General features: G+C 32.5%; 1 protein-coding gene across 1 annotated transcript in view; it reads right to left on the bottom strand.

The window, feature by feature from the left end:
* The window catches only part of LOC149533855 (protein HEAT STRESS TOLERANT DWD 1-like), a 122835-nt gene extending 100983 nt beyond the window's left edge, over positions 1-21852 (bottom strand). Inside the window, exons 1-8 of the mRNA XM_089807168.1 lie at positions 21685-21852; positions 21208-21306; positions 14814-14982; positions 14598-14704; positions 14350-14489; positions 14155-14227; positions 12320-12432; positions 12025-12142 (exon numbers count right to left, since the gene is read on the bottom strand). Coding sequence (XP_089663294.1) covers positions 12025-12142; positions 12320-12432; positions 14155-14227; positions 14350-14489; positions 14598-14704; positions 14814-14982; positions 21208-21306; positions 21685-21711 — 846 coding nt within the window. The 5' untranslated portion in view covers positions 21712-21852. The remainder of the gene's footprint in view (positions 1-12024; positions 12143-12319; positions 12433-14154; positions 14228-14349; positions 14490-14597; positions 14705-14813; positions 14983-21207; positions 21307-21684) is intronic.
* Positions 21853-22306: the final 454 nt, after the last annotated feature.

Raw genomic sequence — 22306 nt, 5'->3', positions numbered from 1 at the left:
ACAACACAATTAATCACACTCCCTTTTTAGCACATGTTGTCTACAACATAAATTTGTGTATTACACCTTGTAGGCTTATCCTCTCATCATCGTACTTACTTCTGTGCTTAATGGAGCATAACCCATATCTAGTGGACATGTTCCCGGTTGTATGACTTATCATGTAGCTGATTCTTAGGCTTTCTAGATGCATCTCAAAGGCCTTTGTATACAGACACTCCTAGTGTACTTTAATGCATATTGAATTGAATACATTGTTATTCTAATCATACTTTTTCTGGTCTACAATTGTGCTTGTGTTTGAGTTCTTAGTTCTTGGGTGAATTTTTCCCTAAGGCAAATTCTTACAATTATTAAATAGGACTAATGTTTTTGTTTTTTTGTTTTTTGTCCTAGAGATAGATGGATTCTTGACATATCCCAGAGGAATATGCATCCCCAAAAAGATTCATTGATGGAACCTCAAAATTTTAGTGTTCACATTGAATTTCGTAATTTCAGACAATGGCATTAGGCAGTATTCTGATTTCACTATTACAAAATATTGAATAATGTCAGCTTTTGATTTTGCAAAATTGAGAGTAAGCTTAGGGTTGTTTTTTGATTTCCTAACTTTGGGAAGGGAGATATTTAGATGTTGATTTTGTGATTTCGATATTGATTTTTCTCTAACAGTTCATAGTTTAAAAAATCATGAAGAGGAATTAATTTCATTAATTAATCAACATAAAAGGTTATGTCAAGGAATTTTTCTATTCGCTCATCTTCTTTCAATTTGACATTGGATTTACAAATCGCTCATGCTAAAGGTTTGAGTAAAATATGATTATATAATGCTCTTTGCCTCACTTATAGTTATAAGGACATTTGATGGGTTTATTCTTCTTCAAAAATCATTCTCGTGCAGGTTTTTTGTGTTTTTTTTTCAAGAGAAAAGATATGGGGCTACTAGTGCAATCACATTATGAAAATGAGGTACCACTTCCAGTGATGCAACCTGAAGTAACACCAGCTCAAGACAATCAGTTTGACATCATTAACAACATGTATGCAGCCACATGGGATTTATGTACAACATATGTCTAGTATCAAAGCAACTGCCATAAAATTCTGATGGAGGAAGAAATAGAGGAAGCTTTAAGCATGCTAGTGGGAGTCCTAAACGAAGAAGTTGCCTTGCATTTGGAAGAAATTCTCGAAATGATGTGAGAATTATAATTCTCTTTTGTATTATTTTTATTGTAATTGATTTGTAACAAGTTCTAGTTAGTTTTTTAGTTAGTTAGGATGAAAAGGCCTAAAGCTTTTTGCAGCCTTTTGTGTTTTATCTGAAAGGGTGCCAAGGCCTTAGATATAAAGAGACATACAAGAAGATATACTCAAAAAAGTAATTTTTTCTAATATAGGCATGTATAGAAATGTAGATACTGCAACTTGTTATAGCCCAGTTGTACTCTCTTTCTAAATTAATAAAATATATTGTGTTCTTATGTGAAAGATAGAGAATTGGTCATTGATTTTGTTGAATTTTAGTCTTCATTGGATTCACAATATTTCCAAGCAGAATTGAGGCAAGCCTTTGAGAACAAAACTCAAATTCTTATGTATGTTTTGAATAATTGGTCTTCATTGCAAAGTTAAATTCAATTATCTAGGGTTTGTGGATTATTCTCAGTTTATCTACTTATTAGTTCATAGTGGTGTGACTGTCTCCAAAATATAATATATATTTAGTAATTATCAAAGTTGACTCTCTTCTCCAATTTGGAAGACACTGGTCATATTTGCAATTTGAAAATAGAGGATGGTTTTGTGGAAGGTAAACAATCATTGTGCTCCCACTTTCATGCCCTGCATTACAAATTTACACAATTTGTTTAAGATTGCCTCTTTATAAATATTCACTTTATAATCAATTTATCCTTGAGAACCTTTTCCAACTCAAGAGTATTATTAAGTCTACACTTTATTCACTTTTCCCTTTATTAAATCAAAGGTATAACCACCTAGGTCTTGCAGAGCCTAAAGTGTGGAGGTTGAACAAGTAAAGATTCAACCTTCTCCATTGACTAAAATTGTGTTGAATTTCCTAGCATCAAGTAGGCAAGTTCATAGTAAGTCAACCAACAATTATGTGCACCAACAGGGCTCATTATAGATAAATAACTTATCAAAAGGCAAGAAAATTTTGCCAATTTATAGATGTATAGTATGACTTTGAGCTTAGGTGTAAATCTAAATTGTTTTCAAGAAAAGAGGTTGGTTATTTTGAGACTTTGTGTTAGTCCAAGATGTTATTTGACAACAATTTATTGAACTAATTGGGACTTTTAATGCTTTGTTCAAGAAGAATTAGAATTCACTTGTTTAGGATTTGAGCTACCTATTGCACTCAAAGCTAGTTTTGACTTTTGAAGATTTTGTGTTGCAGGAGGACAAATTGTTATAGTTGGTTGTGCTATAATTACTTAGAACTAGAGACTTTGAGCTTTAGTTGTAGATATTTTTATTAAGTTTGAGAGTTCCCAATAAGAGACTATGTGCCTTATTTGTTATTCTAATTGAGTTTTGATTCAATATAATTGTAGGAGAATTTAGGTTCATGTACTCATTCCATAAAATATTAAAATTAAACTTCTTCCCATGGTGTTGTTCTTACATCAATTTTAGGGTCACCAATATTATTGTAGCATTAAGAATTTTTTGTTAAGTTGGAAAATTATAGTTTTTTGCAAATTATTCCTAAAAAGGAGGAATTGGTTAAGAGAACTACCATTTTTATGATTTTAATTAAGTTCTTGTAGAAGCCACCTACACTAAGAAGGGAGTTTCCCTATTGGAGGGAGAGAGAGAGAGAGAGAGAGAGAGAGAGATTGCCTAAAGTTGTGATTTTGTAGGTTGTGGTCGTAGTGACTTACAAAAATCTTAGCCAAAAAAAAAATCATTGCAAAGGCCAAAGAAATCAAGAGAGTAAAGATATTTTGGGGCATAAGAATGTGAATATTTTGGATGATGAAAAAATGGGAGCCACCACCATAGCCTCACAAGCGTATAAGAAGCAATGAGAAAATTAACAAACACCAACTCAAATAGGGAAGTTGAAAAGATGCTATAGAATCTTGTATTTTCTTTGTCATTTGTATTTGGCACTAGTTTGTCTCGTTTATCTTTTTTTTAAAGCTAGTTTATTTGAATAAAATGTGGATTTTTTAAAAGACTCAGTTATGATGTAACAAATGGGTTATTTTTTTGGGTAAAGAACTTTAAATATGTGAAATGAAGATAATAAGAGAGATCAACGAATTTTGAAATTCTCGTTCTTTGCGACATGAGTGAGAATTTTTGGCTTTTGAATATTAGTTTATGAAATTTGAATGAAATATCAACTTTGAATTCTGGAATATCTATGTGTGTCTTAGAGAAATGTTCATCTTGTTCTGAAACTTTTCTTTTCAAAAAATACCAAGCAAAAATATTCTTTGTGCAATGGATGTTTTACCTTTTAGTAAAATTTTATGTTTAACCTAGTAATTCTAAATAAGTGAGCCTTTGAGTTCACCTCTAGTTTAAAAAAAAAAATTGTTATTATTTCATGGTGATGGATGACTATTAGCACATTTCTTACATTATGGTTAAAATTATACTACCAATTGTTATATATATATAAGAAAAGAGTAGTATCTTCATAATAAAATTTAAATGAAAACCATTTGTTGGTTACCCAACTATGAGAAAATAGGTTGAGTCTTTGGGCATATAGAATCTAAATTGAAAAAATCTTTATAAGGCCACATTGTCAGCCAATGCTACCACATGTTTTATCAATAAGTTTCAATTTTTTATATGACTACAAACACCTTTTTCCATTTAATAAAGTAGCTTCAAACTTGTTTTAATTTAAAATTGTATAGCACAAAAAATATGAGATCTACATTTTAGTGAAATTTGGTTTAGAAAAAATTGTCAAAAGAAATAGCAAAGTTACTCAAAAAAAATCTTTAATACATTCTCAACCTTGATGCAAATACTAATGGAATCCTAGTAGAATTTTGCATAGACATTCTACTATAAAAAAGAAATATCATACACGTACTAAGATCATATTGAATCCTACTTCTAAGATTCAGAAGTGAGAAATAAAATAGTCTTGATGAAATTTACACTTGTATAAATTGAATTGAATTTTGAATAAAAGCAATAATTCCACTAAATTAGATTTCAAAATTATATCCAATTTTTGGTCTTGAATTAATTTTTGATGCAAAATAGTATCAATATTAGACCTTGTATTCTAAAAGTAACATTTTTATCATTATTGTTTGACACACAGTTTAAGGCATAGGTACATAGGTTCACCTTTCTTCCATAGAATGCTATTTTTAAAATATATTTTTTCATTTCATTTATTAAATATTAATTTAAAAACATTGAGGATAGGAACTACATCAAAATTTTCTTTAATTTCATTTGTCTTAAAATTTTGTATGGTTCCAAAAATTTAGTGGATTGTAAAGGGACACATATTAGGAAATGTCCTTTTATAGTTCGTTATACAAGCCTCATGTTTTGGGATCTACATATGGTGACACCAATGGGGTACTGCCCTAAATTCCTTGTGTGAGACACTAATTATGCTCAAATGAAGCGTATATACCCTTTCCTAGGTGGAATATGAACTTGTGACCTCTCTTTCAAGAATACAAGTTATGAAAGCAATTCTAGATGACACTTTCTTGGATGTAAACATGGTGTATTGGATGTTGCTAGGAAGAATACTTTGACATCACAATTGTAAGTGAAACATGGAACACCTATATCATCGCAAACCCAAAAAGAGTTTTTTTTTTTAACTTCAGTTTATCATTTCTTCTAATATGATTTGGCCTAAAAGTGAAGCTTGTATTCATGTGAGAGAAGTCACAAATTCAAATTTTGTTGGGTGTAACGTACGTACACCTCAATTTTAGCCTAGTTAAAATCCTATTTTAGCCTATGGTGTATTGTATGTTGCTAGCAAGAATACTTTGACATCACAATTGTAAGTGAAACATGGAACACCTATATTATCGCAAACCCAAAAAGAATTTTTTTTTTTTTAACTTCAATTTATCATTTCTTCTAATATGATTTGGCCTAAAAGTGAAGCTTGTATTCATGTGAGAGAAGTCACAAATTCAAATTTTGTTGGGTGTAAGGTACGTACACCTCAATTTTAGCCTAGTTAAGAGAATTTATCTATAGAACTGAAACCACACTCCTAATATTGTAGACTAAAAAATATCTCATTCTATTTTCAAATTGACTATTGCTTTGGTGGGAGTGACATTGACAGCCTAACATGATGAGAATTGCTCTATGATCCATTTGATGGATTCATTCTAGCCAAGAGTTCAATTAAATCAATACTATGAAAGTTATATTATGGATAGAGGTGAAAAAATTCTTGATTAATGTTTGGCTTATTATTTACACAATTGTTTGCTATTGAAGTCATGTTTACAATGAGGGTTATCACACATTGGGTCATATCTTTCTATTTGGAAAGGTCATAAAATTAAATGATAGAAGTGCACTAGTTGACAAACAATATGATGATAATCATCCTCTCTTTCAAAATAAAATTATCGACATGTTTGAAGACACACAGCGAGGGCCTCACAAGGCAAGAAGCAAATAATTTTGGATTGTAGGATCAATGGCAAAATGAGAACCCTTTGCTAGCTACGTGTGCTTATGACATGACTACAAAGTTGTGATTCAAAAGCATCTAGGTTTCAATGCTCCAGACAAGACATTCATGATAGAAGGAGATTAGTTGACAAACAATTTGTGATGTTCCCATTTTAGACTCCCTTTGATAATAATCTAGGGACATGAATCAAGATTGAGTTCATAAAAAATAGTAAGTAAATAATTTAGCTTATACTAAATATATCACCTCCCCTAGAATTAAATACCCAATTCTATTATTATCATAATCAACACTAAGTAGAATGTACAAATATTATAATTAAAATCATCCATACTATTAATATTTTTATATTTATACTTATATAAAATGCACACTCTTTTATCTAATAACTAATTTATAATTTCACTTATATAACAATTGATTATTTAACGCTATTATATTTTCCTTATTCCATATTTACTATCCATAATATAAATTTACTAATACTAAAATATCTCATGCTCATTATGGCTAAGTTTATTGCCCTATATAGTTGTTTTATCCTTAGTTATTTTATTTATACTAAACTAAACAAAATATAATATTTTAGACTTAAAAAGAAAGGCATAATCTATACTTAGCTTTTAGATTACCTTCTTTTTATATTATTCTCCATTTTGTTGACTTTGGAAGGTGGATGCTTCATCTAGTTCCCTCTTATATTATTACCTCCCCTTAATTTATTCGTCCACCTTGAAAATGTTGTTGGGATTTTGTATGTATTATTTTCACTATCTTGTCCAATTGTTACAGATGAAAATATCACTATTTGGTGGTTGTATTTTAGACATGTCACTGGCTCGTAAATGCATGTCTAAATTTTACTAAGGTCATCATTTTTTCCCTAATACTATCGCTCTTTTTTCTTATATGTGTGAAAGGTAAAGATCAGGTATTTTCATTTTATCATTTTGTATTGATTATATTTATTCTTTTATTTAATATATTTATATGGCCTTGTTTTATATGGAAAGGTTTTTCTAAATGTATCTTTATATTTCAATGACAATAAATGATATATATATATATATATATATATATGTGTGTGTGTGTGTGTGTGATATATTTATAATATATTTCAAATATTTATAATATAATTTAGAATTCTAATATTTATAATTTTGTATTCTAAATATTTAATACATTTGATTTATTTATTGTTATATTATTTATGTAATTATATCAGATAAATATTTAACTTGATTTATTTGTTTACTAATAATCATTATATTAAGATAATATATTATGTTTAAGTATGATAACATTGATTTAAGATATTATATATAATATTATATTTACCTATTTAATATAATAGACAATATTTATTTTATTTCTCTTTCCAAGATGCTTTTATTATTTTTTCATTAAATTCTATTTTAGAAGTGGGGACATTACAATCCATCCTTCCCAAAATTGCTTATCCTCAAGTAATACATTTTTTTGTTATATAACACCAATATCCAACATAGCAACCTTGAAATGATCATCAACATAAGGTTAATATGGTAATTTATGAATATAAATTTATCAAATCAACAAATCATAATAATCAAATCAAAGTACTAAGAATAGTTTAAAAGTTGAGACTTGTCTTGAAAGTGTATCAATAATAAACTTATATGATTTGTTGTAGCACTTTTGTTCACCCATTTGTGTATTGAGTTGACCCATGATGAGTCCTGATGAGTAATCCTTCTGGTAGAGACTTTATTTCTTCTCAAATCTTATGGATACCCTCTTTAGTATACATTTGCAATGCATAGAGGAGACTTTGGCTTGCCCTAGGCCTCTATGGATACCCTTCCGGATTATCCATCTTCTAATCCTTAGAAGAGACTTTATCTCATCTTAGGCCTCTAAAGAAATAATCTATGCTTTGTAGTTGGGTGCCTTAGCAATTTTCCATAATCATGGTGTACTAGGGTGCCCTACTAGTAGTTGACTACTATTGTCATAGGGTGTCATCGACGGTTCTCCCTTAGCTACTTCTGTAATAGGGTGCCCTTAGTGGTTCTCCCTCACTTACAACACAATAGGGTACCCTTACTGCGGTTCTCCCTTACCTGTCACTATAATGGGGTACCCTTCATGATTCTTAATTGCAGTCTGAATCTCTTTAGCAATAAGGTGCCCTAACAGCTCTCCCTTAATTACAAAGTAGTAGGGTGCCCTTATAGTAGTTCTCCCTAAAATGCTACTGCAATAGGGTGCCTTCACAATCCTCCCTTACTTGCGGCTTGGCCCTCTTCTACAATATGATGCCCTAGCAGTTCTCCCTTAATCACAAAGAAGTATGGTGTTCTTGTAGTAGTTTCCCTTAACATGCTTCTGCAATAGGGTGCCCTAGTGATTCTCCCTTAATTGCAGCCTTGGCAAGGTGCTAAAAGTAGGGTGCTTAAGTAGTTCTCCCAAATTATAGTGCAGTAGGATTCCCTTCTAACGACTTCCTTACTATATTTGCAATAGGGTGCCCTAATGGTTCGCCCTTAGTTGCCACTCTTTCCTTTATTCATTTCATATCTTTAAATGTTAGTAATAATAATCAAAAATAATTTATACATTACCAAGTGCTTAGGTGGTTGTCGTGGCTATGGTCAAGCATCTTCAAAGCTCTATTGACTTCTTACAACTCATCATACACTAGTGTGTCTGTAATAAGGTTAGACATACTTCTTGATGTAGAATTGCAATATCATACATTGATACTTCAATCTCAAAGGAAGACTTCACATCTCTTTGTCTTGAAATTTTCCCCACATGATGGCAAGATCATGCTTTGATACCAATGTGATGTTCCCATTTTAGACTCCCTTGTATAATAATCTAGGGACATGAATAGGCCAACATTAAGATTGAATTTATAAAAAAATAAAAATTATATATATCCAATCAATATATCTCAATTAGCAAGATGTACTAATCTATCTAATGATATAAATCAAGAAACAACAACATTCAGCACTAAATTTAAATAAAAAGTAGAATAAAAAAAGTTCTAATTAATTCCCCAAAAAAATAAGGATTTAAAATAACTATCAACATAAGGAGATCTTTAAGACAAAAACTTTAAACCTTTAAGAGTTAAAAATAGAAAACGAGCACTGTCGAATCTAGAAAGATAATTGTTTGAAGGACTAACTATTAATATTGAGATTCAAGTGTCTTGAAGATGTAGAGTGCAAGTACGGAAGAGTTAAAAGATGAACAATTGAAGTTAATAGCATAATAAGAAGTTAAATCAGAAGAAAGATGTAGATAAAAAAGTGGAAGAACACAAGTCAAAATCTCAAATTGTGATGCAATCAATAAAATATGTAAAGGAAGGAAGGTCTTCCATGAAATAAAGAAAAAGTGTATACTAAAAGATTGTAAGGAAGGGTATGCCCCTTCAAAGGCCTTTACAGAAAATCAAAGGCACATGTACTTTATTCTTTTCAAGATTGAAAAGTATTGGACAATACTAGGAGTTTTCTTCCCATGTCTTTTTTCCCCAATACCTCATTTGAATGGGGACAAACTATTTATAAAATTTATTAAAATAATATAAAGACTTCTAAACCATTTACCTGATCAGAAAAAAAACTTATATTTTTACTTATGTAAAATAAACTCTTTTATATAATAACTAATTTCACTTATATATCAATTAGTTATTTAACACTATATATTTTCCTTATTTACTATCCATAATATAAATTTACTAATACTAAAACATTTCATACTCGTTGTGGCTAAGTTTATTGCCCTATATAGTTAACTTATCCTTAGTAATTTTATTTAAACTAAACTAAACAAATATATAATATTGTAGACTAAAATAAAGATATAATCTATACTAAACTTTTAGATTCTCTTCTTTTTATATTATTCTCCTTTTGTTGACTTTAGAAGGTGGATGCTCATATGATTATTACCTCTCCCTTAATTTATTGTTCTTGCCTCCCCTTAATTTATTCTCCCATGTGGAAATTGCCTATGTTATTACCTCCCCCTTAACTTATTCTTCTTACCTCCCCCTTGATTTATTCTTCCATGTTGAATATGCTTATGTTATTACCTCCCACTTAATTTATTCCTCCATGTTGAAAATGCTTTATGTTATTATGCCCCCTTAATTTTATTCCTCCACATTGAAAATGCTTTAGGGATTTATATGAATTATTTTCACCATCTTTTCCGATTGGTAGGATGAAATGTCACTATTTGGTGGTTGTATTTCAGACATGTCATGTTTGAATTTTATTTGGGTCTTCCTTTTATTATCGCTCTTTTTAAAAGGTAAAGATCACGTATTTTATCATTTTGTACAATTTATATATATTCTTTAATTTAATATATGTATATAGCCTTATTTTATATTGAAAGGTTTTTTCCAAATGCATATTTATATTTCAATGATAATAAATTCTATATATTATATTATCAAATCTAATAGATAATATATTTATAATATAATTTAAAATTATAATATTTATTATTTTGTTTATAAATATTTGATACATTTGATTTATTTATTGTTGTATTATTTGTGTAATTATATCAAACAAATATTCTAACTTTATTTATTTATTTATTAATAATCATTATATTAAGATAATACATTATGTTTAATTATGATAATATTAATTTAAGATATTATATATAATATTACATTTACCTATTTGATATGATATATAATGTTTATTTCTATTTCCAAAAAACTTCTATTATTTTTTACTAAATTATATTCTAGAAATGGGGACATTACACAATTTGATGATAATCACTCTCTTCTCAAAATAGAATTATCAACAAAGTTACAATATGACAACCCCTTGCTATCTACACATGTACTTCTGGTATGGAGGATTGTAATTAAAAAAACATCTACATGTCAATACTCCAAACCAAACATTCATGATAGAAGAGGATTAGTTGACAAACAATTTGATGATACTATTATTTCTTCAAATAGAATTATTGACAAATTTGAAGGCACCCAACAAGGGCCTCACAAGGCAAGTGAAAACAAACTTGAATTGTGGGGTTAACATTTACAACATGACAACAGCTTGCTAGCTACACTTGTGGTGTCATTATAGGGTTGTGATTAAAAAGCATCTAGGTGCCAAAGCTCTAAACAAAACAATCATGATTTCATTGAGAATTGTCAAGTAATAGCCAAAACAAGAGGTGTGAAAATTGGCATTGGTATCAAGTATCTTCAAGATGATTTTAAGTTACAAATACTAGCAAAAACTATGAATATGTGTAAAAAGGAACATTAGCTTTCCTCACTCTTATCCAAATATCATGGCTATACGAAATTTTGATAAGGCCCCAATAGATATGGTCACTCCATGTCAGAGTTGTCCCCACAAGAGGTGTGAAAATTGGCATTGGCATCAAGTATCTTCAATATGATTCTTAAGTTACAAATACTAGCAAAAGCTATGAATATGTATAAAAAGGAACATTAGCTTTCCTCACTCTTCTTATCCAAATATCATGGCTATAAGAAATTTTCATAAGGCCCCAATAGATATGGTCACTCCGTGTTAGAGTTGTCCCACAAGACTACAAGTATCGAACTACTAGCTCTGGATATTTTGTCCCTCTGAGAGGCATCCCCAACATTCTTTAACATACCTCCGTGCTAGGTACACCTCAAAAACCTTCCCCTACAATCTCTAGTCTAGAAGTTTTATTATCCTAGTACCCAAAAAGCAAGACTCTCACGAGGACAGTTGGTCATCCTCTCGCAATTATGCTCTACTTAGAAAATAGAGGTATTCTAGGTCAAAGTGGTTCTAGCAAATCAAACATCATCAGTCTACTAGCCGAGATATTCTATGTTACCCTAGGACATTCGATACATTTTTTGAAGTGTTTTGGAGGTAAGGTGATGGCTCAAAAATGTAAGTGCCATCACCAATAAAAATAGTATTGGCTTTAACGTCCCAAAAAAATAGTAACTCCACAAAGACAACCAGCAAGACTCTCAGACATGACCACCCTTGGGATGGCTACATCCTCTTGCAATTACACTTCCGGGGAAAAAAAACCAAAAAAATAGAAAACACTTTGTTTTTTTATGGGGCCCCAAGCCTCTCAATGCAAAATGAGAGATTTTGATCTGCAAAACAACAAATCCGATCCTTATGGTGTGTGACAATATTACTTGTTACAGTTGACTATTTTTAGTTTTGTAGCCACTAATTGCAGCTTTGCAACATATTAAGGCAAATGTCTGTCTTAGTGTAGCCACTAATTGCAGCTTTGCAACATATTAAGTAAGCAGTAAAATATCTCACCTGATGAACAAAAAGTAGTTGTGGGGGGATATTTTCTGGTGCATTCACATTTTCTTTTCTTTCTGCTCTAAACTGTGCTTCTTCTTCTTCATCACGCTCTAATGAAAGGTCCCATATCCTGGCGAAAGAAAAAATATTAATAGCATTCTCAAAAACAACAAACCATATGGTATTATGGAAAAACCAGTACCATTATTTGTATTATAAATAACACTGAAAAAATTGCATAGCTGTGTAAGTAATAGGTGAAGTCTGTGGCTTTGTCCAAAAAACACAGTAAAATAAAATAACATACGTCAACTGATTGTCAGCTGATGATACCGCAAGTGTTGAAGCTTCTTGATGACTCCATTCAATAGATGTGACAGGATGCCTATGATATGTATGATTAGCTACACGGGAATCTCCCTGGTGTAAAAATAATAATAATTAATATTCACTATCCTGTATTAAGAGACAGAGCACTTGGAAAAAAATTGTAGTTCAATTTCAGTAACTTATTAAGCAATCTTATGGAAAAGTTGTCTTTGAATGAAGCCTTGACATCTAAGCTTCAATCCTGTAAATAATTAAGTCCATCATGATTCTACGTGGGCAATTAATAATTATAGTGTTCAAATATTCACATATATTTTTGGAGTGACCTTGTATAATATTGGAAATCCCTGTGAAGAACCTCTCCAAGCAATCGCAACAGGAAGTATTTTATGTGCTCAAATTTTCTTTAGAACAAACCTTTAAAAAGGTTATGAAGTGCAGTGGAGTTGCAATAAAGATAAATTATAGAGAAAAACGTCTATCGTAAAATGCATTTTCTTATTCCTTATGGATATGTAGTTGCTAAATGCCCCAAAGCAAAACAGTATATAATGCAGTTCAGGAGTCCATTACTGAAAAAAGTCCCAAAAAACAACCTCCTGAGGAGCAACTAGAAACAGTATAATCCAAAGTTTGACTTCCTGAGGAAGACAAATGGGCTAGAGAAATAAAAGAAATGCAGAAACTGCCCTTCTCAAGAGATTACGAATTCTCGTGCCGGGTAGGCAAGGAGATCCTGCTTTGCACGATACATATCTATCAAGACAAAATCAGCCACCAAGAGAAGCCAGCAAAATACCTACGTAAACTTGAGGATGGTGCTAGTATGGTCGGCATTGTACTGAAAATGAAATAAAATGCGAAGCCTAGAAAAAATTCTTCCGTGTTGGTGATAATGACTTTCTGTTTTTTGTGCCTAAAACCAACTCTTTCAGATGGCCAGTCAACATAACTTGAAAGCAAGCCCTCAAAAGTTTACATATTTTTGTTTTGCTTGCTTTTCCCAGACTTTTAAAACAAAAGTGACTTGAAAAAAATTTAACAGTTGAATGCAATAACATTAGACTTCCAGAAAATACGGAAAGTTAGATGGATAATTATTGAGGGTTGCATTACACTTCCAGAAAATAAGAAAAGTGACCTGTTACTCCCAGAATGGATACGTGAAGGTTAATTTTGTTTCTATATTTCATTTCTGAACAAATCTGCCAAACCATACCAAACTGGGGTACCAGAAAATCTAACAAAAATGTACCTGTATCCATGCCAATACCCAGGTAAATTGGGTATTGGATAGTCTTAAAGAAAGCCATCAACATAGAAAACAATATAAACAGAAGGACATAACACACGGAGAATGCACTGGCATTCACTCTTAGTGTAACACTATCTAAATCATGGACTTTTAACAAAATTTCATAAGCAGCCTTTATTACTATGTTATCACAAGACCAAATTTCTTGTGTTATATGTATTATGATATATCAATTAATTGAACTCGTATAAAGCTTAACTGGCCCCAATCTTTATCTCAAAAGAATTAATGTTCTTTTGATAAGTCGAGAACTGAAATCATGAGAGTAATTCTGCTTCATCAAGCCTTGCAGACTACAGTTCAATTAACATCCACCAGATTCTGATAACTGTGATAGTAACTTCTGTTTTTTTGTTTATGTAACACCTACTTATGATATGCTTTTGTTATTAGCCTTTAGGCACTGAACTTCTATCTATTTCCAGACAACAGCATGCAATCATCCTTGGTTTTTATTCAACTTTCAAATATAGAAAAAAGGTAGATTACGTAAATACCATAGCTGCTCTAAGATCCCAAATGGAAAAGCTTCCATCATCACTTCCAGATGCTATCATGCAGCTAGCCAGCCTAGACAGGATAAACAACACCATTGCCAAAATCATGATTCGTGACCATATTATTAGCAATGGTTAAAAAGAAATATGACAACAATTAAAAGTCACGAGAAATGTAATATTTCCAAACAGTACCGATTCCACAAGATAACATTGACATCTGCATCATATGCCTTAATCAAAATTGCTGGTTTGTCCAAGATTCGTGCATCCCATATAGCTACTGTTCCATCAACAGAACAGGAAGCAAAGACATTGGCTTCTGTGGGGCTCCACTGGTCGAAGATACAAATTAGTCTAATGTATCACCAAAAAGAAAAGCTATCCTCAATGTCAAGCAACACCAAGATGGATATTTACACCATAAAATCAATCTCACCCACCTGCAGATCCTCAACACTATCTGTGTGACCTTTAAAAATTCTTTTATCTACAGTCCATTTCCCATCAGATGTAGGCTCCCAAAGGTGTATACAACTTTTGCAATCACCTGCACAGACACATGAGAATGGGGACAGTGAGATGGAATTTGGACAGTAGATTAATTAGCAGAAAAATGTATTCTGCCCAAATGTTAGAGCATTTGCTACATAACAAACCAGATAGAAGCCTTCCAGGTGTAACAGGACTCCAAGCTAATGCAAATCCCTCATCATTGTGTCCACTGAAAACATCTAAGGGAGCCTGACGTACAACTTTGCTACTTCCTGTGGTAATTCTTGGATCTGACATTGCCAATGAGTTCAAATGTGCACTGACATCCCAAACCTGTAAAAGAAAAAGAATGCACAATTTCAACTTCTACACTGAAAATATAACTAATTCATGTAGATGCTTAATGTTTAATATGGCAAAGCAACTTGATGTTTACTGATATAATGATATTATAAACAGCCCTTTAAAAATTTGTTGGGCAGTAGCCAACTTTTATTCATTTGATGAATAATATGCTGAATCCTAGTACTTCTTTTCAAATGATGAATGGCAACTTGTTTCATCTTTGAAATCAGTAAATACAGAAACAGTGCCAGAATTTTCTCAGATTCTTTACACCTGGTTATGGAGTAGATTGTGGCTTATGATGTTTTATCATGTTTGATCATAGAGCCCATTTGATTCTTAGTCCATTTGCCTCCAGATATAGTGTGATGAAATTGCTATGATCGAATTTATTGAAGGTTTCCTTAGCCTTTTGTCTGGCAAACATCATTAGCCTATTGGATAAGACTTTGTTTTTTGACGTCCAGAACATGTGATCATGTTGATTTCAACTTTACCCTTCTTAAAGTATTATGGTCTGGATGTTTTTTAAGTTCAACTGACTTCAAATGAATGATTTACAACAAAGGAATATAAAAGAGATAATGTCCTGGCGGGCTTTTGAAGAACTCTTTTGAGGGATACGTCTGAATGATACTACCCTTCTTGTTTAGAGGGAGATTCTAATAAACCCACTTAAAGTCTTTAAGATGAATCAACTCCACATGTTGTGGGTTAAACCAACTTTGATCTTCCTTGGGATTTATTGTGTTAAAAAAAAATTATCTTCAGATGTTGATGCTCATAATGAAATTCATTGTCCTAAGAATTATCTCAACGCATGTCATGACAAAACAAGGCAGCATATGAAGAGCTATCCCTTATCCAAATTCTCAACAATCCCATATTCAAACTCCTGCTGCTGCCATAATTAATGGCCTTTCTGTCAGGCGCTTTGCGTGATGGGGACCATGCTTTGGAAGAATTCCTAAAAGGGAATTGTTGTGTGCTTTTTCCACCATCGCCCCATTGCAAATGGGGACCCCCACCTTTTCTCTCAGTCTTGTCCTTTTGTCTTTAGTTCTTAGTAGTTTTAGGCTCAGCCCTCTGAGGTTCTGCTCTTTTGAACGAGAATTGGTAAAATTGGCCAAGTCTGGTAAGTGTTGTCATGTGGCTCCTAGGATGGAAATTATTTGTTTGTCTAAAAATTGAATGTCTTGACATACTATTTTTAGTAAGTTTATATTTAGTAAATTTCGCTGCCTCCCAAATTGAACTTATTTTGACTTTGGGAAAACTTACTAGTTTTAGACAGTCTATTTTTAGTAAATTTCATTGCCTCTCGAATTTAACCTTATTTTGACTTTTGGACAACTTACTATTTTTAGAAAGTATATTTTTGGCAGGTCTATTTTGGTAACAAGTACGCTCTAGTTGATAAAGACAAAATGGTATCTATTTCTATATCTAAAAGAATGAGCAAGCAAGGCAGTCAATCAAAGAAATGGTAAAGTCTGGAATCACCCTTGAATTATCCAAAAGTGGAAAGGCATAAAATCCCATCTTGGAACAAAAAAGGTTGTTGCAGAATTCATCCATCATAGAAAAAATCCATGACTGCTCAAACAATCCCACCATGGAGAAAAATGGTCAATGTGGAATTCTTCCGTCGTGGACAAAATCCATGACCACTCAAAAAATCCCGCCTTGGAGAAAAATGGTGGTTGTTGAATTCTTCCATCATGGACAAAATCCATGACCACTCACAATTTCTTCCTGCAAGAAAACTAGAAATCTTGGGAAAAATGGCTAAGTGTTTGAAAAATTCTCCTTTGTGGAAGAATAAACAGCTAAGTGTTGGAAATTTCTCATTTGTGGAATTAAAAAGAGCTAGAGTGTTTGAAAACTCTCCTTCATGGAAAGTGGACAAAATCCATGACCACTCAAAAAATCCCGCCTTGGAGAAAAATGGTTGTTGTTGAATTCTTCCATCATGGACAAAATCCATGGCCACTCACAATTTCTTCCTGCAAGAAAACTAGAAATCTTGGGAAAAATGGCTAAGTGTTTGAAAAATTCTCCTTTCTGGAAGAATAAACAGCTAAGTGTTGGAAATTTCTCATTCGTGGAATTAAAAAGAGCTAGAGTGTTTGAAAAACTCTCCTTCATGGAAAATAAGGCTAAGTGTTAGAAAATTTCTCTTCATGGAAAAAAAAATGGTGAAGTGTTTGAAAAATTTTCCTCATGGAATGAAAAATGGTCAAGTGTTGTAAATTTCTCCTTCGTGGAAGAAAAATTGGCCGAGAGTTGGAAAATTTGTCCTCCATATCTCAAATTTCACCCTCTTCAAGTGTGCACCCACGACTGGAGAAATGATCAATGATGATAAACAAAGAAAAGAGAATTCTTCAAAAACATAAGAAAAGACGTAACGAAGTGAATTTAAAGCATTACAAGAAAAAGGAGAAAGCTCCAGTTCTAGAAATTCAAGAAAGATGCTCAAGTCTCAGCTTCAAAGACATCCAATTACTGAGTGATCGAGTCCCAGACATTCAATGTTCAAAGATCGAAGTTCAAATCCAAAACAAGGAAGTTCTGTTGAAAACAATTATTCAATTGTATGTTGTCTTTGATGTTACACAAAATGTCAAGCCTTTACCAAGCAATCAGTGATAGCCAAGCTCACTCGTACATCGAATGCAATTTCCTGCATATGTCGAGCATTCAGTTATAACCAAGTTCAGAAACAATATTGACCGAGCCCAGTTGGTTAATGAAGCGAAGTTTGTATTGACCCAGCTCAGTCAGTTATCAAAGGAAAGTCAGCATGAAGTTGGTATTGACCAAGTTGGGTCGGTTAACATTAGAACTCCTGTTCTAACCAAATTGGGTCAGTTAACGAAGGGATCCTCTGTGTTGACCGAGTACTCAACTCTGTATTAGCCGACTCTCCGCATATTTAGTCTGATAAATTTATTGGTTAATAACTTAATACAAGCCGACTTAAGGGATGAAAATTGTTTGATTAAAAGAGTATTCAAGCCAACTTAACAAGGTGAATCATATATATGAAAAGTCAAATTGAGGATTGAAATGTGGAATTGAAGAAAATGAATTAAGGAAGCGAATTTGGAAGGATATTTGTAAGAGGACAGAGTATCCAAGTTGACCAAGCTGCAAAGAACATTCTGATCAAGTAGGATCAAGTAATCAAGCCAGAACTGAGATCTAAATCAGCAAAGTCAATTGCATCAGCAATCAAGTCAAGTCATTGTTACTCTCTAATAATTGTAGTAGTGAATCAAATCTCCTAACAGAGTTAACCTAATACCTATTTAGAAAATCCTCTAACAAGCTGATGTTTCTAGATCAAAGTGTCTGAAGACCTCTAACAAGGCCACTCCTAACAAGGTAAATTAAATCCTCTAACAGGGTCACACCTAGCAGTGTGTTTTGTAACCTTTAACAGGGTTGGCTCCTAACATGGCTCACTTCAGAAGAGTGAAAAACAATAACTAGTTGCAATCAGTGGTTTTCCCAAATTGGATTTCCACATTAAATCTTGGTGCCTCTTGTGTTCATGTTATTTCCTTTATTTTCTGCAACTAAGTTAATAAAGGCTAATCACATTAAGAGCTTAAGATCTAATTATCTTTGTGCTAATCGAATGACACTAATATATTCAGTACTAACCAAGTGACAGCAGAATATTTAGTGTCAACCGAGTTACAGCAGGATTTAGTTTTATATTGTGTTGGCATCTTAAAAGGGACTTGGATTTGTTTTTGTTGTAACTAATTCACCCCTCCCCTCTCAATTACTCCTTTCAATTTTCAACAAGATCTATCTGATGAAATTCTAAAGTGACATAGTCATGATCAAGGAATTCCAATCCATTTCAAGGAGATATGTTTTCAAGAAACATGGAAGATGGGAATGCTCAAGGAGAGATTTTCAGAAAAGTTAATCAAAGTTCGATCTTAGTCACAAAATGTCGCGGTTAAAAAGGACTTAAGATTATGTGGGATCCATCATGATTCTGTGGCATCCAATCATTAGTACTGATCTGTCTAATGTCCCCAAGTCAAACTCTCTACATTCTAGGAATACAATCAAGAATAATCTATTCAAGGAAGACCAAGCATTTAACGAGCAATGAACATGCATAGTGGGATTTAATACAACCCCCTCTTCTAAAGAAAGCATGTACAGTACGAGCATTTATTACCCACTATAGTAGTGGATTCCTCATTGCATTAATGTAAATTCCTTTTTTTCTTGCCCTAACCCTAATTGGGGTTGATATGGCATCTAGGCCATCGGTTATTGTTTTCCTCTGAGCCACCCGTTGTAATCGAGGACCTATATAAAGGCCCCATTTCTCATTTGTGAGGGAGGATATTTTGAGATTGTTGCTACGAGCTTCTAAGATAATAGAGTTTTCATTAAATCTTGGCAAAAACTTGGTGTGTCTTGGATCTTGCTTGTTCTCTTAAATTCCCTCATTTAGATTTAGTTTAGTTAAAGTGTTGTACTTGCAATGGAGAAGATTATGGTGTATTAATGAGTTTCTTTGGTTCATACTTTTGATGATATAGTAATTCTAAATCATTGTGCAAAATTAATCTGAACCCTTTCCATGCATATGTCTAACTTCTATCATTCATATACATTATTATTTATGATAGTGTATGTGGTGGTATGAAAATCTTTGGCATAGCCCTTGAAGCTTGCACCAGATCATGTGTAGTTGTAGTATAACTTGGCAAAGCGGAGCTCAATAAATTAAGAAATTTGTCTGCCTGAGTGCCATTTGTTGTAATCACTTCCCTTAGGAGTAGAATAGAACCTCTAAACCCTATCCCATTTGATTTTCACATATTTTGTGAAAAATCAAAAAAAAAAAGTACTTCATTGCAAAACCTTTGAATAGTTCCCACATCCAGTATGGCTTGAAATGAATCTGAGTAAACATACATAAGGCCCCTTATGATCATTAGCAAATCACATCAACCACTGAGCTTATCCATAGTAAAGAACTGACGTTGAAAGAACCTTGGAGTCGCCGTATGATCTTCTTGCAATCTTAGCATACACGAGACTTTGTTCAAGACAGGATAAGATATTTCGGTATTTTGTTCTACTATTTGGTGAATCATAAAACACACGTCACAGGAATCAATGGTGTAGTGATGGTCACTCTAAATAAATCAAGGCCAATAGTCACCATATGATCTTCTTGCAATCTTAGCATACACAAGACTTTGTTCAAGAGAGGATAAGATATTTCCGTATTTTGTTCTACAATTTGGTGAGTCGTAAAAAACGCATCAACAGGAATCAGTGGTGTTGTGATGGTCACTCTAAATAAATCAAGGCCAGTAAGCATCCTTAAGAATTAAAAGCATAAAAATTCTAAAGGGAAAAAAAAATCTCAGTTATATGGACTCATGCTATTACCCATAAAAATGAGTTACAAAATGTTGATATATCTAATCCCAAAAAAAACACCACCCACTACACTTCAAAATATGTTCTTTTTTGTTTGGAGGAGCCTTTAAAGCCTGAGAAGACTTAAGGGAGAAACCCCACAAAAAAACAGTAGGTTCTTCTATGTACATCCATCTATGCCCCCATATTATAGCTCTCATGTTCCACCTGTTTAATATGAATTTCTCTAGTTAGCCAACGTATACCCTCATTAATTTATTGATAGTCTCCAATGCAATGGTGGCAAGTATTACCCCATTTCAAAAATATAGTTCTTTTAACTGAGATCCACCAAAAATTACAATGTGGATTTTGTAGGCAGACATGAGGAATTTAACACATTGCCAGTGAGGCTGAAGTTTTTAGCAAAATATAACCATACATACAAAGACTACTGCAAAAGCCTATGACATTAGAGTTGGCTGCATTTCATCCAAAAAAACTGAAACATTCCAAAAAAAATCTAAAAAAAGTTATATGTATGAACATTCAAAACACTTAACTATTCTTTCCAATTCACTGAATAAGGGCTTTTTTATTTTCCCTGATCACAGTGCCTTTAAATTCAATGCTCCTACACATCAAAACAATTGTTTTCCTTTTTAGCTAATGCTGTTTAACTTTTAAGTAATCAGTTAAAGTCATTTTTTTTAGAACCTTTACAAGCAACACAATTTTCCAACTCAACAAGTTTTCCTTTTTTTTTTTCAAATTTAAAACGAAGGCAGGAGATAGCTACTTTACCTGCACATAGCCCTTGTCAGACCATGTTGCAACAATATGTGGCTGCTGTTCCATTGAACGGATACGATTTACACAGCCTTGATGAGCCACCTTGTGCACCTGACATAAAAATGAAAATGATGTATTAATATAAATATAGATATATTTATGAATGTATAGGGCAAGTAGAAATGCTTCCAGAAGTTATCATACATGTTTAAGAATCAAAAGCAGCTATCTACAGCAAAAAAATGCCCTAGAATATGATGCAATGAACATACACTGACCCTTGATAAAGAAAGAAATTATATAATTGTGTGCAAATACATAACACACAGCATTCGGTTCAAGGTAGAACATCCTACAATAACAGAAAATGAAGCCCCAGGTCAACTTATAGGATGCAAGAAATACGATGTGATAAGATTTACAGCTCCTAAAAGAAAATTTTTAGCCTTGTGAAATATTAAGCATATTGAATGCATCATGGCAGTATACCTGTAAGGTGGGTATCTTGGACTCCATCCTTGAATCATCATCAATGTCATCTTCATCACTGCTACTATCACTCTCACTTTCATCATCATCCAAGCTTTTATGCAGATTTCAATTCTTACCAGTGACATTTGATAACCTAAATATTCCAATCGCATTATTCACTGCAAGGTCTGCCTGAAGTTTGAAAATCATAAATTAAAAAATTGAAATGCTGCTCAGCTCATGACTAGAATACAGAACACAAATGCCAATTTATGACTACTGCTATTTTTATGCATGTCCAACCCAGCCAAATATGACTTGATAATGAGACATTTTTTAATATGATTCCAATTTGGTATAAGTCCATATGCTAATGAAAAATGCAAAGTACTTTCAAAAAACTACTACCAACATTGAAAGAAATAAATTTATCTATTTTCTACATTTTAATGTGAAACAAAAAATAAAACTTAAAGGTATATGGGAAGCAATAAACTAGCACCCAGACCCTAAAACTGGATCAACACCATGGGTGATAGTTGCAAACAAATTATAAACTTATTATGAGATCAATAGGTTTTTCTTTAAGTTTACTGTCAGAAATAATATTGATGCCTATGAAGTTTAATTAAAGTATAAA

The sequence above is a fragment of the Cupressus sempervirens genome, chromosome 10 (genome assembly GCF_028749045.1).
Source record: "Cupressus sempervirens isolate cs-2001-9-10 chromosome 10, ASM2874904v1, whole genome shotgun sequence".
Classification (NCBI taxonomy): domain Eukaryota; kingdom Viridiplantae; phylum Streptophyta; class Pinopsida; order Cupressales; family Cupressaceae; genus Cupressus; species Cupressus sempervirens.
The sequence above is the reverse complement of the archived record's forward strand: the minus strand, read 5'-3'. Positions and strand labels throughout refer to the sequence as shown.